Source organism: Salmo salar, chromosome ssa06 (genome assembly GCF_905237065.1).
Source record: "Salmo salar chromosome ssa06, Ssal_v3.1, whole genome shotgun sequence".
Taxonomy (NCBI): Eukaryota; Metazoa; Chordata; class Actinopteri; order Salmoniformes; family Salmonidae; genus Salmo; species Salmo salar.
In genome coordinates this window covers 5715001-5732215 of record NC_059447.1, presented here as the reverse complement: position 1 = coordinate 5732215, position 17215 = coordinate 5715001, and the positions used below count along the sequence as shown (strand labels likewise).

The following is a 17215-nucleotide window of genomic DNA, read 5'->3' as shown; positions in this document are numbered from 1 at the left end:
TCTTCAAAAAGTAGGTATCTGTTAGAAGTTGGACTGCCGGTGTCTTCAGCAGTCTGCGTTCTGTTCTGAAGCAGCCGGTCCTTCAGCAGTCTGCGTTCTGTTCTGAAGCAGCCGGTCCTTCAGCAGTAGTCTGCGTTCTGTTCTGAAGCAGCCGGTCCTTCAGCAGTCTGCGTTCTGTTCTGAAGCAGCCGGTCCTTCAGCAGTCTGCGTTCTGTTCTGAAGCAGCCGGTCCTTCAGCAGTCTGCGTTCTGTTCTGAAGCAGCCGGTCCTTCAGCAGTCTGCGTTCTGTTCTGAAGCAGCCGGTCCTTCAGCAGTCTGCGTTCTGTTCTGAAGCAGCCGGTCCTTCAGCAGTCTGCGTTCTGTTCTGTGTTCCTTCTCACCTCCTCACCCTGCAGCCCTGTTACCACTAAGATACTTTGATGTTTGGTCAACTCTCAAATGGCACACTATTCCCTATGTAGGGCACAACTTTATGACAGAGCTCTATGTGACTCAGGTCAACAGTAGTGTACTGTAAAAGGAACCAGTGTGCTATTTGAGACAGTTGTTGTTGATGTGTATGTGGGAATGTTTATATGTACTGCTGTACTGTCATGTAGTATATGTAGGACCAATCATCAATACTTTGATAAATTCTTTAAAACATTTAATAAGAAAAACAGACTGTGGTTGTTTTGTGACTTGACTGTTGAGTTCCTTCTCCATCACACGCTCAGCCTTAACAACAACACATTGGTAAATAACCTTATACTAGGTAAGCTATAGAACCACTAGGTAGTTACAGTACATAGGACTTACCACTGTTCTATTTTACAAGTATTTACTAAAAATACAGGAACACACTGATCTTACCTCACGTTAGTTTATTAAACTGAGCAGGTACACTAAAGAGTGATAAGTAAGTACAGCTAGTTAGAGCAATAGTTACATTACCCACCACTGTAGTTACTATACATGTAGTGTGGAAGAGGCCAGGACAATAGTTACATAACCCACCACTGTAGTTACTATACATGTAGTGTGGAAGAGGCCAGGACAATAGTTACATAACCCACCACTGTAGTTACTATACATGTAGTGTGGAAGAGGCCAGGACTTTATAAGTGTAGTAAGTTGTGTGTGCGTCCCAAAGTACACCCTAAAATACCCATTGGGCTCTGTTGAAACGTAGCGCACTACAAAGTGAATAGAGGGCTATTTGGGAAGCAACAGGTTATGTGTTGTCTTGTCTATTGTAAGGGGGGGGGGGTGGGGGTAGTTTAGCCTGAGAGGTGGGTTGTCAGTACAGATTGACCAGTCAGTGACCTGGAAGGTGTCAGGCTGAGGCAGCAGGGGATTAAAGAGGTTTGAACTGGCAACTCCACCTTTCGATAACAGGGACATAAAAAGTGTGTGTGTTGTGTGTATGTCTGTCCCTGTCTCAGCTGGTTCCCAGGGTTCTCTCCTCCAGGAGGGAATTCCTTAGCTCTGTGGCAGAGAGCCATGTCGGATCTCCCTGTGTGTGCATGTCAGTGTCCGTGTCCCTCCCCTCCTCTGATAAGCGTGGGCATTCCTCTCCAACCAAAACAACTGGAACATTCACACACACACACACATACGCATGCACACACACACACACACACACACACACACACACACACACACACACACACACACACACACACACACACACACACACACACACACACACACACACACACACACACACACACACACACTAAATGGCCATGTTGTGTGTGACCCGTAGCTGTTAGCCCATGGAGAGGTTAAGCTGATCCTGTTCCTCCCCACACACACACACGCACGCACGCACGCACGCACGCACACACACACACACACACACACACACACACACACACACACACACACACACACACACACACACACACACACACACACACACACACACACACACACACACACACACACACACATATACAGATTCATCATTACACCATTGAGCTTTATTTGGTGTTTTATTGGATGCGAAATGACAACTTTGATATGGAAACATCACAAAGGTCTGGGAGTGGTGGAAGTGGTAAGGTCTTGGAGTGGTGGAAGAGGTCTGGGAAGAGGTCTGGGAGTGGTGGAAGAGGTCTGGGAGTGGTGGAAGAGGTCTGGGAGTGGTGGAAGAGGTAAGGTCTTGGAGTGGTGGAAGAGGAAGGTCTGGGAGTGGTGGAAGAGGTCTGGGAGTGGTGGAAGAGGTCTGGGAGTGGTGGAAGAGGTCTGGGAGTGGTGGAAGCGGTAAGGTCTTGGAGTGGTGGAAGAGGTCTGGGAGTGGTGGAAGAGGTAAGGTCTTGGAGTGGTGGAAGAGGTCTGGGAAGAGGTCTGGGAGTGGTGGAAGAGGTCTGGGAGTGGTGGAAGAGGTCTGGGAGTGGTGGAAGGGTAAGGTCTGGGAGTGGTGGAAGGAAGGTCTGGGAGTGGTGGAAGAGGTCTGGGAGTGGTGGAAGAGGTCTGGGAGTGGTGGAAGAGGTAAGGTCTTGGAGTGGTGGAAGAGGTAAGGTCTGGGAGTGGTGGAAGAGGTCTGGGAGTGGTGGAAGAGGTAAGGTCTTGGAGTGGTGGAAGAGGTAAGGTCTGGGAGTGGTGGAAGAGGTCTGGGAGTGGTGGAAGAGGTCTGGGAGTGGTGGAAGAGGTCTGGGAGTGGTGGAAGAGAGGTCTGGGAGTGGTGGAAGAGGTCTGGGAGTGGTGGAAGAGGTCTGGGAGTGGTGGAAGAGGTAAGGTCTTGGAGTGGTGGAAGAGGTCTGGGAGTGGTGGAAGAGGTCTGGGAGTGGTGGAAGAGGTCTGGGAGTGGTGGAAGAGGTAAGGTCTTGGAGTGGTGGAAGGGAGGTCTGGGAGTGGTGGAAGAGGTCTGGGAGTGGTGGAAGAGGTCTGGGAGTGGTGGAAGAGGTAAGGTCTGGGAGTGGTGGAAGAGGTCTGGGAGTGGTGGAAGAGGTAAGGTCTTGGAGTGGTGGAAGAGGTCTGGGAGTGGTGGAAGAGGTCTGGGAGTGGTGGAAGAGGTCTGGGAGTGGTGGAAGTGGTAAGGTCTGGGAGTGGTGGAAGAGGTCTGGGAAATGGTGGAAGAGGTCTGGGAGTGGTGGAAGAGGTCTGGGAGTGGTGGAAGAGGTCTGGGAGTGGTGGAAGAGGTAAGGTCTTGGAGTGGTGGAAGAGGTAAGGTCTGGGAGTGGTGGAAGAGGTCTGGGAGTGGTGGAAGAGGTCTGGGAGTGGTGGAAGAGGTCTGGGAGTGGTGGAAGAGGTAAGGTCTTGGAGTGGTGGAAGAGGTAAGGTCTGGGAGTGGTGGAAGAGGTCTGGGAGTGGTGGAAGAGGTCTGGGAGTGGTGGAAGGGGTAAGGTCTGGGAGTGGTGGAAGAGGTAAGGTCTGGGAGTGTTGGAAGAGGTCTGGGAGTGGTGGAAGAGGTCTGGGAGTGGTGGAAGAGGTAAGGTCTTGGAGTGGTGGAAGAGGTCTGGGAGTGGTGGAAGAGGTCTGGGAGTGGTGGAAGAGGTCTGGGAGTGGTGGAAGAGGTAAGGTCTGGGAGTGGTGGAAGAGATCTGGGAGTGGTGGAAGAGGTAAGGTCTTGGAGTGGTGGAAGAGGTCTGGGAGTGGTGGAAGAGGTCTGGGAGTGGTGGAAGAGGTCTTGGAGTGGTGGAAGAGGTAAGGTCTTGGAGTGGTGGAAGAGGTAAGGTCTTGGAGTGGTGGAAGAGGTCTGGGAGTGGTGGAAGAGGTACGGTCTGGGAGTGGTGGAAGAGGTCTGGGAGTGGTGGAAGAGGTCTGGGAGTGGTGGAAGAGGCAAGGCCTGGGAGTGGTGGAAGAGGTCTGGGAGTGGTGGAAGAGGTCTGGGAGTGGTGGAAGAGGTCTGGGAGTGGTGGAAGAGGTAAGTAACCGTGTGTATGTCTATGTATATCTTACTATTAACAAACATCCAGTCTTTAAACATCCACTGTGCCAGGACATCCACTACAAGACAGAGCTGTACAGCTACGAGAGATTCATAAGTCAAACAGTTAACACAGGAAATATTGCTTTGGGTCAGACACAGCGACATTGTAGCTATAATGACCAAGGGGGGCTGTATTTATATCAAGTCTCTCAGAGTAGGAACGCTGTTCTGGTATCAGGTCCCCTGTCCTGTCCAAATCATCTTATTCATTGATATTTAAAAGACCAAACTTATCTCAGATCAGCACGCACTTCTACTCTGAGATGTTTGATACGTCGATACGGCCCCAGATGTTCATCTTCAACAACAAAAAGGACCAATTGCTCTTGACAGCGATTGTACCACCAGAATACGTGTTTATACTCAATGAAACAGATGAGTCAAACAAACATATAGACACACGTAGTACCAAAACAGACAGCAAATATCATCTGTTCCAGATGGAGGAACACTGACATACACACAGACTGGCAGACCACAACGCATCATGTGTGTCCCAAAGGACACCCTATTCCCTATATAGTGCACTACTTTTGACCAGAGACCTATGGGCCTTATTCCCTATATAGTGCACTACTTTTGACCAGAGACCCATGGGCCCTATTCCCTATATAGTGCACTACTTTTGACCAGAGACCCATGGGCCCTATTCCCTATATAGTGCACTACTTCTGACCAGGGCCCTATAGGGTAATAGGGTACACTTTCTCAGGAATAGGGTGCTATTTAGGACATAATAAACCCCAGTAAGTTAGACAGGAAGGAGTTAGAACCATGCCATTACAATGTGTGGGCTCTTTAAAGGGGAAAACGCTGGTCACTCAGGAAAGGCCTTCAAACAGGTGCATCGTGGGAGATGTTAGACTAAAAGCAGGAAGGGAGTGTAGTTTAGCTGGACTCCTAGATGTTCCAGGTAGAACTTGCACTTAGGCACAGTTCTAGGATCAGTTTCCCCTCCCCAATCCTAACCTTTACCATTAGGAGAGCAAACACATACTGACCTTAACTCAGTGTCTAATAACAACGTCAAGTCAAGTCTACAGAGTTTACTATTCCGTTAGTGAGCACCTCCAAGCAGCATTTACCAGCTGAGCTCACGTAGGAACCAACTCCAACCCGCCCTGCTGTAGTTAATGTCCATAGGTAGAGTCCCTTAGTGCTGGGACCAGCGGGGTAGAGTTCATCCAGACCACATCTCTAAAGACACAGACATGCAGCTACTCACAGACAACTAGACCCAGGAGGACGACACTGTGTGTGTCTTCACAATGACTCACTATTCATTATGTAGTGCAGTACTGTTGACAGAGGGTCCCTCTGTAGTGCAGTACTGTTGACAGAGGGTCCCTCTGTAGTGCAGTACTGTTGACAGATGGTCCCTCTGTAGTGCAGTACTGTTGACAGAGGGTCCCTCTGTAGTGCAGTACTGTTGACAGAGGGTCCCTCTGTAGTGCAGTACTGTTGACAGAGGGTCCCTCTGTAGTGCAGTACTGTTGACAGAGGGTCCCTCTGTAGTGCAGTACTGTTGACAGATGGTCCCTCTGTAGTTACATTTGGACTAAAACCCTACGTGCCATGATTGTGCACTACATAGGCAGCAGGGTTCCCTTTGGGATGCAACCTGTGTTTATAGTGACCGAGCTGAAGGAGGAGGAGAAAGAAAGCTCAGTAAAATCACTACTTGTTTGGTCCTAGATTAAAGCTGTGAAACTTTGAGAAAAAAAACATGTTTAAAAACCCATTCTAAAGGTTTGACTACACACAATCTGTTCTTCTCGTTAGGCTCTTCTCTTTTCTTTTGTACAATACCTAATTACATCATCTAACTGCATCATCTAACTACGTTATCGAACTACATTTACGTCGATTTGTTCATTTTTCCTTAACAGCAGAAAGGCAATAAATACATACACACAGAAATACAATTCTGAGATAAATATATATCTAATATCTATATATATATATATATGAATCAATTTGACAAAAAATAAATAAATAACTCACTAGCACAGTATATTTAGTATTTATACTTTTTTCATCACTTGTAATACAATCTTCACTGTAAAGTTGGCTAAACTAGGCTTGATACAGTATTGTACAGAATCATAATGTGTCCCAAATGGAACCCTGTTCCCTATATGGTGCACTAACTATTGACCTATGGAGGTAAACCTATGGTCTCTGATCAAAGCACTGCACAATATTTTGGAATAGGGTGCCATTTGGGACAACCACAGCAGAAACAGTGGCGGTATTTCCACCATAGACCTGGATAGACAGCTCTAGCTCCACAAAGCCTGTTGTAGCATGGGCAGAGCCCAGGACTTCCACCATTTTGAAGTAGTCAACTGGCTGGGACTTGCTATGGGTTAGGAAAGGATTACAGAATTCCATCCAGGTCAGTAGGACTGATCAGCCAATTTATTATACTCCTAAGCAAACATTACATAACTGCAGGTGCCAGTAAATCACCAACCTTGTCTTTATACCTGTTCAGACAACACCCTCCAGGGGGCAGTATGCACCCTTTCAGTTTGTTCACTGACTCATAGAAATAGTAGTAGTAGAAACTACTCTAAAATGGAGAAAGCCCTCAATGGCGCTGCCCATGCTGTCACAGTAGCCAATATGTAACAGATGTGAAGATGAGCCCTCTATCCAACTCTATGATTTCCACAGACGGTAAAGTTTGGATCCAGCTCCAACTATTTCAAACCACTGATTATCAGCAACCTTTAGTTAGTCAACCACTTCAGAGAACATCAGCTATTTTATCAGTTCATGGCTGCATCCCAAATCAAAATAGCACCCTGTTACCTAAATAGTGCACTACTTTTGACCAGGGCCCAGTAGTGTACTGTGTACGGAATAGGGTGTCATTTGGGATGCACGCCAATGTGTTGTCAGTTGAACACTGTAAAGAGTAGAGGCATGGTCTCAATTTAGTGACTCAGTCCACTGTACCTGTGTTAGCACCAGTCTGTCATCACTGAGGCACTACGACCATGCTAGCACCACAGGCACCTGGTAACCCAATACAGCTGGGTTAGAACACCAGGTAACCCAATACAGCTGGGTTAGAACACCAGGTAACCCAATACAGCAGGGTTAGAACACCTGGTAACCCAATACAGCTGGGTTAGAACACCAGGTAACCCAATACAGCTGGGTTGGGCACCTGGTAATCCAATACAGCTGGGTGAGGGCACCTGGTAACCCAATACAGCTGGGTTAGGGCACCTGGTAACCCAATACAGCTAGGTTAGGGCACCTGGTAATCCAATACAGCTGGGTTAGGGCACCTGGTAATCCAATACAGCTGGGTTAGAACACCTGGTAACCCAAAACAGCTGGGTTAGGGCACCTGGTAATCCAATACAGCTGGGTTAGGACACCTGGTAACCTAAAACAGCTGGGTTAGGACACCTGGTAACATTAAACAGCTGGGTTAGAGCACCTGGTAACATAAAACAGCCGGGTTAGGGCACCTGGTAACCTAAAACAGCTGGGTTAGGGCACCTGGTAACGTAAAACAGCTGGTTTAGGGCACCTGGTACCCTAAAACAGCTGGGTTAGGGCACCTGGTAACCTAAAACAGCTGGGTTAGGGCACCTGGTAACCTAAAACAGCTGGGTTAGGGCACCTTGTAACATTAAACAGCTGGGTTAGGGCTTGGGAAACTGTTTTTATACAGGCCCATGATTGACCATGCCAAGTAGTGGGTACCTGGTAACCCAGTATTCCAGTAGGTCAGTCAGTCAGTCAGTGAAGGGGGCACCTGGTAACCCAGCCAGCGTAGTAGGGCACCTGGTAACCCAGTCAGTGTAGTAGGGCACCTTGTAACCCAGTCAGTTTATAAGGGCACCTGGTAACCCAGTCAGTTTATAAGGGCACCTTGTAACCCAGTCAGTTTATAAGGGCACCTTGTAACCCAGTCAGTCTATAAGGGCACCTATAGCAGCAGAAGGTCAGGAATGATGGCGATGATAAGGGGATGGATCTCCTCTCCTGTCTGATCATATCAATGGGAAAAAGGTGAAGCCCAGAGGGCAACTAGCCAGGGATTGTCTGTCTATTCCCTATGTAGAGCATTACATTTGACCAGGGCCCATAGGGAGGTGGGGCCCATAGGGAGGTGGGGCCCATAGTCTAAAGTAGTGCACTATATAGGGAATAGGGTGCCATTTGGGACACAGTCTCTGTCTCTGGTCACACTGCTCGGAGGCTCGGAGGTCAGTCAGGAAGGTGAGGTGGAAGAGAGGCAGCAATTTTGGAGAGCTGAGGATGGTTCATCTTGTTGGCAGGGCCTGATTAATGCAGGGGCTGAATCCCCGGGGCCCTTGAGGCCGAGAAAAATGGAAATGTATATATATATATATTAAATTTTTTACTGGAACCGCCAACCATAGTCCTGCGGCCCGGGGCAGAGACAAATATATATTTTTACAGTTAAATGACGTCTTTGCTATTAAAATGTTGAGCAATGTCTAAGCCCCGGCCTATGATTTCTTAATCCAGCCCTGCTGGTGGCCTTGACCCTAACCTCTGTCTCCCCTTCCTTCTCTCCCTCTCTCTTCTCTCTCTGTGTCCCTCTCTTCTTTCTCTCTCTCTCTCTCTCTCTTTCTCTTTCTCTCTCTCTCTCGCATCCTCTAACCCCCTTTTCTCACCTCCCACCTCCCTGACATCAAATCCCCGAACTCTAACCTCTAACTCCTGACCCCCTTTCATCTTCTTCTTTCCTACTGTGTACATCAACACTTTGAGCTTATACCTCTCCTCCTCTCCTCCTGACCTCTGACCCCTAACTCTTGATCCCTCTCCAGCTCTATCATGTGACCTCCAGCGAGGCGGGGGAGACGCGGTCACACTCTGCTCGTGACCGCAGGCTGTGCCACTGCTCCACCGGAGTTCTCTGACTGGCCAACAGGTGGCGCCAGTGGGAGGTCTCAGGGGGACCCGTGGAGAACTGGCCAATCACAATCCTCCCCACAAAATCATTACTGCTCTTCATGTTGTGACCGTACACTTGAGAGAGGGAGGAGGGGAGGGAGAGAGGAGAGAGGGGGAGAGAGGGGAGGGGAGAGGTGTGGGTTAGTTGGTTAGTTGCATATACAGTTTGAATAAAATCCTGTTGTATGTGTTCTAGTGAGAAAACAGCAATCATGGTTGTAGTAATTACTATGACGTGGACTGGACCTAATGCAAGACACACACAGGTACACACACACACACACACACACACACACACACACACACACACACACACACACACACACACACACACACACACACACACACACACACACACACACACACACACACACACACACACACACACACACACACACACACACAGAGGCACTAGCATACGCACTCTACACATTGGTACATTGTAATATTGTTGTATGGTGGTATTATACATGTTGTATTGGAGATGTTTCGTGGTGTAATAATGTTTGATCTTTTGTTGTATGTGTAATGTAAGTGCCTTAATGTGTTTGGACCCCAGGAAGAGTAGCTGCTGCCTTGGCAGGAACTAATGGGGATCCATAATAAACCCCAGGAAGAGTAGCTGCTGCCTTGGCAGGAACTAATGGGGATCCATAATAAACCCCAGGAAGAGTAGCTGCTGCCTTGGCAGGAACTAATGGGGATCCATAATAAACCCCAGGAAGAGTAGCTGCTGCCTTGGCAGGAACTAATGGGGATCCATAATAAACCCCAGGAAGAGTAGCTGCTGCCTTGGCAGGAACTAATGGGGATCCATAATAAACCCCAGGAAGAGTAGCTGCTGCCTTGGCAGGAACTAATGGGGATCCATAATAAACCCCAGGAAGAGTAGCTGCTGCCTTGGCAGGAACTAATGGGGATCCATAATAAACCCCAGGAAGAGTAGCTGCTGCCTTGGCAGGAACTAATGGGGATCCATAATAAACCCCAGGAAGAGTAGCTGCTGCCTTGGCAGGAACTAATGGGGATCCATAATAAACCCCAGGAAGAGTAGCTGCTGCCTTGGCAGGAACTAATGGGGATCCATAATAAACCCCAGGAAGAGTAGCTGCTGCCTTGGCAGGAACTAATGGGGATCCATAATAAACCCCAGGAAGAGTAGCTGCTGCCTTGGCAGGAACGAATGGGGTTTAATGCCATCAGGTATGCTGGTGAATATAGATTCGGGTCATTATTCTCAGAGAGCACACACATACACACACAGAGACACACACATACACACACACAGAGACACACACACATGCGTACACACACACACAGACCCACACACCACGTCCATTGGTGACAGAGATTGCCAGGCCCTCGGGGCAGACAGCGTAGGGCGTGCTGTTGCTAGGTAGCGAGGTTTATCCCCGTGGAGGCGAACCAAGGGCCCCTTCACCTTCAGGTCCTCTCCTTGTGTGAATCCAAAATTGTGCACTTGCTGTCATGGATTTAAAGGCTTTGGATGGGTGTAATCATTGGCTTGAGGGAGTTTCCACCATTTTGGTTTCACCTGTCCTGTGTTTTGTTTGTCACATAAGTTCAGATGAAGGGAAGGACAGGAGGAGAGGACAGGAGGAGCGGACAGGAGGAGAGGACAGGAGGAGAGGACAGGAGGAGAGGACAGGAGGAGAGGACAGGAGGAGACATGAGGAGCGGACAGGAGGAGAGGACAGGAGGAGAGGACAGGAGGAGAGGACATGAGGAGCGGACAGGAGGAAACGAGGAGAGGACAGGAGGAGAGGACAGGAGGAGAGGACATGAGGAGCGGACAGGAGGAGACGAGGAGAGGACTGGAGGAGAGGACAGGAGGAGAGGACAGCAGGAGCAGACAGCGGGAGAGGACAGGAGGAGAGGACAGGAGGAGAGGACAGGGGGAGCAGACAGCGGGAGAGGACAGGGGGAGAGGACAGGAGGAGAGGACAGGAGGAGAAGACAGGAGGAGAGGACAGGAGGAGAAGACAGGAGGAGAGGACAGGAGGAGAGGACAGGAGGAGAGGACAGGAGGAGACGAGGAGAGGACAGGAGGCGAGGATAGGAGGAGAGGACAGGAGGAGACGAGGAGAGGACAGGAGGAGACGAGGAGAGAACAGGAGGAGAGGACAGGAGGAGAGGACAGGAGGAGAGGACAGGAGGAGACGAGGAGAGGACAGGAGGAGAGGACAGGAGGAGAGGACATGAGGAGCGGACAGGAGGAGACGAGGAGAGGACAGGAGGAGAGGACAGGAGGAGAGGACAGCAGGAGCAGACAGCGGGAGAGGACAGGAGGAGAGGACAGGAGGAGAGGACAGGAGGAGCAGACAGCGGGAGAGGACAGGGGGAGAGGACAGGAGGAGAGGACAGGAGGACAGGACAGGAGGAGACGAGGAGAGGACAGGAGGAGAGGACAGGAGGAGACGAGGAGAGGACAGGAGGAGAGGACAGGAGGAGAGGACAGGAGGAGAGGACAGGGATGGAGAGGACAGGAGGAGAGGACAGGAGGAGACGAGGAGAGGACAGGAGGAGAGGACAGGAGGAGAGGATAGGAGGAGAGGACAGGAGGAGAGGACAGGAGGAGAGGACAGGAGGAGACGAGGAGGGTAGGAGAGGACAGGAGGAGAGGACATGAGGAGAGGACAGGATGAGAGAAGGAGAGGACAGGAGGAAAGGAAATAAAGAGAGGACAGGAGGAGAGGACAGGATGAGAGGAGGACAGGAGGAGAGGACAGGAGGAGAGGAGGAGAGGACAGGAGGAGAGGAGGAGAGGACAGGAGGAGAGGAGGAGAGGACAGGGGGAGAGAACAGGAGGCCGATGTAAGACTGCGACTGCATTCAGCTTCCAAACACACCCGAGTCACCAGCTATCAAAAATAAATGAGAGGGAGGGAGGGAGGGAGTGAGTGAGGCAGAGGGTTCCTCCCTCCCTCGCTCCCTCCCCTACTCCCCCCCTTCCCTTACTCCTCCCCCCTCCCTCCCCTACTCCTTCCTTTCCCCCCTCCCTCTCTGTTTGTTGTGTAGCAGGTCTCATTTATGTTTTATAGCTGGTGACTCAGACAGGGATGTAGGTGTGTTTTGAAGCGGAATGCGGGTGCAGAGCAACATGGACCACGGAACGCCGGGTGCAGAGCAACACGGACCACGGAACGCCGGGTGCAGAGCAACACGGACCACGCAAAGAACAACTCAGGGAACATGTACAATATATTCAACTCCAAAAAAAACTAACATAAGACTCTCTGCCCCTCTCTCTCTCTCTCTCTCTCTCTCTCTCTCTCTCTCTCTCTCTCTCTCTCTCTCTCTCTCTCTTCCTCTGTCTCTCTCACTCTCTGTCTCTCTGTCTCTCTCTCTCTCTCTCTCTCAATCTCTCTCTCTCGCTCTCTCTCTCTCTGTCTCTCTGTCTCTCTCTCTCTCTCTCAATCTCTCTCTCGCTCTCTCTCTCTCTCAATCTCTCTCTCTCTTCCTCTCTCTGCCCCTTTCTCTCTCTCTCTCTCTCTCTCTCTCTCTCTCTCTCAATTCAATTTAAGGGGCGTTAGTGTCATGGGAAACATGTTTACATTGCCAAAGCAAGTGACATAGATAATAAACAAAAATGAACAGTAAACATTACACTCACAGAAGTTCCAAAATAATAAAGACAATTCAAATATTATGTATATATAAAGTGTTGTAACGATGTACAAATAGTTAAAGTATAAAAGGGAAAATAAATAAACATAAATATAGGTTGTATTTACAATGGTGTTTGTTCTTCACTGGTTGACATTTTCTTGTGGCAACAGGTCACAAATCTTGCTGCTGTGATGGCACACTGTGGTATTTCACCCAGTAGATATGGGAGTTTATCAAAATTGGATTTGTTTTCAAATTATTTGTGGGTCTGTGTAATCTGAGGGAAATATGTGTCTCTAATATGGTCATACATTTGGCAGGAGGTTAGGAAGTGCAGCTCAGTTTCCAACTCATTTTGTGGGCAGTGTGCACATAGCCTGTCTTCTCTTGAGAGCCAGGTCTGCCTACAGCGGCCTCTCTCAAAAGCAAGGCTATGCTCACTGATTCTGTACAAAGTCAAAGCTTTCCTTAAGTTTGGGTGAGTCAAAGGTATTCTGCCGCTGTGTCCACTCTGTTTAGGGCCAAACAGCATTCTAGTTTACTCAGTTTTTTGGGGTGAATTTTTTCCAATGTTTAAAGTCATTATCTTTTAGTTTTCTCATGATTTGGTTGGGTCTAATTGTGTTGCTGTCCTGGGGCTCTGTGGGGTCTGTTTTTTTGAACAGAGCCCCAGGACCAGCTTGCTTAGGGGACTCTTCTCCAGGTTCATCTCTCTGTAGGTGATGGCTTTATTATGGAAGGTTTGGGAATGGCTTCCTTTAAGGTGGTGGTAGAATTTAACGTCTCATTTCTGGATTTTGATAATTAGAGGGTAACGGCCTAATTCTGCTCTGCATGCATTATTTGGAGTTTCTCTCTCTCTCTCTCTCTCTCTCCCTCTCTCTCTCTCTCTCTCTCTCTCTCTCTCTCTCTCTCTCTCATGCCCTCTCTCTCTCTCTCTCTCTCTCTCTCTCTCTCTCTCTCTCTCTCTCTCTCTCTCTCTCTCTCTCTCTCTCTCTCTCTCTCTCTCTCTCTCTCATGCCCTCTCTCTCTCTCTCTCTCTCTCTCTCTCTCTCTCTCTCTCTCTCTCTCTCTCTCTCTCTCTCTCTCTCTCTCTCTCTCTCTCTCTCTCTCTCTCTCTCTCTCTCTCTCTCCCTCACTCTGTGTGTATTTTGTGGAACTGTAAAACCCAGCAAGATACAGCGAATCAGGGTAATAAATAAAGGAAACCATCAGTCATGAATCATCGACTCTCTGAGGACCTGTTTTAAACACAACATCCTCCTACTACCTCTCTGAGGACCTGTTTTAAACACAACATCCTCCTACTACCTCTCTGAGGACCTGTTTTAAACACAACATCCTCCTACTACCTCTCTGAGGACCTGTTTTAAACACAACATCCTCCTACTACCTCTCTGAGAGGACCTGTTTTAAACACAACATCCTCCTACTACCTCTCTGAGAGGACCTGTTTTAAACACAACATCCTCCTACTACCTCTCTGAGAGGACCTGTTTTAAACACAACATCCTCCTACTACCTCTCTGAGGACCTGTTTTAAACACAACATCCTCCTACTACCTCTCTGAGAGGACCTGTTTTAAACACAACATCCTCCTACTACCTCTCTGAGGACCTGTTTTAAACACAACATCCTCCTACTACCTCTCTGAGGACCTGTTTTAAACACAACATCCTCCTACTACCTCTCTGAGAGGACCTTGTTTTAAACACAACATCCTCCTACTACCTCTCTGAGGACCTGTTTTAAACACAACATCCTCCTACTACCTCTCTGAGAGGACCTGTTTTAAACACAACATCCTCCTACTACCTCTCTGAGGACCTGTTTTAAACACAACATCCTCCTACTACCTCTCTGAGGACCTGTTTTAAACACAACATCCTCCTACTACCTCTCTGAGGACCTGTTTTAAACACAACATCCTCCTACTACCTCTCTGAGGACCTGTTTTAAACACAACATCCTCCTACTACCTCTCTGAGGACCTGTTTTAAACACAACATCCTCCTACTACCTCTCTGAGGACCTGTTCTAAACACAACATCCTCCTACTACCTCTCTGAGGACCTGTTTTAAACACAACATCCTCCTACTACCTCTCTGAGGACCTGTTTTAAACACAACATCCTCCTACTACCTCTCTGAGGACCTGTTTTAAACACAACATCCTCCTACTACCTCTCTGAGAGGACCTGTTTTAAACACAACATCCTCCTACTACCTCTCTGAGGACCTGTTTTAAACACAACATCCTCCTACTACCTCTCTGAGGACCTGTTCTAAACACAACATCCTCCTACTACCTCTCTGAGGACCTGTTTTAAACACAACATCCTCCTACTACCTCTCTGAGGACCTGTTTTAAACACAACATCCTCCTACTACCTCTCAGAGGACCTGTTTTAAACACAACATCCTCCTACTACCTCTCTGAGGACCTGTTTTAAACACAACATCCTCCTACTACCTCTCTGAGGACCTGTTTTAAACACAACATCCTCCTACTACCTCTCTGAGAGGACCTGTTTTAAACACAACATCCTCCTACTACCTCTCTGAGGACCTGTTTTAAACACAACATCCTCCTACTACCTCTCTGAGGACCTGTTTTAAACACAACATCCTCCTACTACCTCTCTGAGAGGACCTGTTTTAAACACAACATCCTCCTACTACCTCTCTGAGGACCTGTTTTAAACACAACATCCTCCTACTACCTCTCTGAGGACCTGTTTTAAACACAACATCCTCCTACTACCTCTCTGAGGACCTGTTTTAAACACAACATCCTCCTACTACCTCTCTGAGGACCTGTTTTAAACACAACATCCTCCTACTACCTCTCTGAGAGGACCTGTTTTAAACACAACATCCTCCTACTACCTCTCTGAGAGGACCTGTTTTAAACACAACATCCTCCTACTACCTCTCTGAGGACCTGTTTTAAACACAACATCCTCCTACTACCTCTCTGAGGACCTGTTTTAAACACAACATCCTCCTACTAGCTCTCTGAGGACCTGTTTTAAACACAACATCCTCCTACTACCTCTCTGAGGACCTGTTTTAAACACAACATCCTCCTACTACCTCTCTGAGGACCTGTTTTAAACACAACATCCTCCTACTACCTCTCTGAGAGGACCTGTTTTAAACACAACATCCTCCTACTACCTCTCTGAGGACCTGTTTTAAACACAACATCCTCCTACTACCTCTCTGAGGACCTGTTATAAACACAACATCCTCCTACTACCTCTCTGAGGACCTGTTTTAAACACAACATCCTCCTACTACCTCTCTGAGGACCTGTTTTAAACACAACATCCTCCTACTACCTCTATGAGGACCTGTTTTAAACACAACATCCTCCTACTACCTCTCTGAGAGGACCTGTTTTAAACACAACATCCTCCTACTACCTCTCTGAGGACCTGTTTTAAACACAACATCCTCCTACTACCTCTCTGAGGACCTGTTTTAAACACAACATCCTCCTACTACCTCTCTGAGGACCTGTTTTAAACACAACATCCTCCTACTACCTCTCTGAGAGGACCTGTTTTAAACACAACATCCTCCTACTACCTCTCTGAGGACCTGTTTTAAACACAACATCCTCCTACTACCTCTCTGAGGACCTGTTTTAAACACAACATCCTCCTACTACCTCTCTGAGGACCTGTTTTAAACACAACATCCTCCTACTACCTCTCTGAGAGGACCTGTTTTAAACACAACATCCTCCTACTACCTCTCTGAGAGGACCTGTTTTAAACACAACATCCTCCTACTACCTCTCTGAGGACCTGTTTTAAACACAACATCCTCCTACTACCTCTCTGAGGACCTGTTTTAAACACAACATCCTCCTACTACCTCTCTGAGGACCTGTTTTAAACACAACATCCTCCTACTACCTCTCTGAGGACCTGTTTTAAACACAACATCCTCCTACTACCTCTCTGAGGACCTGTTTAAACACAACATCCTCCTACTACCTCTCTGGAGGACCTGTTTTAAACACAACATCCTCCTACTACCTCTCTGAGGACCTGTTTTAAACACAACATCCTCCTACTACCTCTCTGAGAGGACCTGTTTTAAACACAACATCCTCCTACTACCTCTCTGAGGACCTGTTTTAAACACAACATCCTCCTACTACCTCTCTGAGGACCTGTTTTAAACACAACATCCTCCTACTACCTCTCTGAGGACCTGTTTTAAACACAACATCCTCCTACTACCTCTCTGAGGACCTGTTATAAACACAACATCCTCCTACTACCTCTCTGAGGACCTGTTTTAAACACAACATCCTCCTACTACCTCTCTGAGGACCTGTTTTAAACACAACATCCTCCTACTACCTCTCTGAGAGGACCTGTTTTAAACACAACATCCTCCTACTACCTCTCTGAGGACCTGTTTTAAACACAACATCCTCCTACTACCTCTCTGAGGACCTGTTATAAACACAACATCCTCCTACTACCTCTCTGAGGACCTGTTTTAAACACAACATCCTCCTACTACCTCTCTGAGGACCTGTTTTAAACACAACATCCTCCTACTACCTCTCTGAGGACCTGTTTTAAACACAACATCCTCCTACTACCTCTCTGAGAGGACCTGTTTTAAACACAACATCCTCCTACTACCTCTCTGAGGACCTGTTTTAAACACAACATCCTCCTACTACCTCTCTG

At 48.1% G+C, this 17215-nt stretch overlaps 1 protein-coding gene across 2 annotated transcripts in view; it reads right to left on the bottom strand.

Moving 5' to 3' along the window:
* Positions 1-5899: 5899 nt before the first annotated feature.
* The window catches only part of LOC106601971 (synaptotagmin XVII), a 99863-nt gene continuing 88547 nt past the window's right edge, over positions 5900-17215 (bottom strand). Inside the window, exon 11 of one of the 2 annotated variants that reach the window (XM_045719638.1) lies at positions 5900-8941. In XM_045719638.1, the coding sequence (XP_045575594.1) occupies positions 8745-8941 (197 nt within the window). In that variant the 3' untranslated portion in view covers positions 5900-8744. The remainder of the gene's footprint in view (positions 8942-17215) is intronic. The other variant, XM_045719639.1, reaches the window with a different exon arrangement.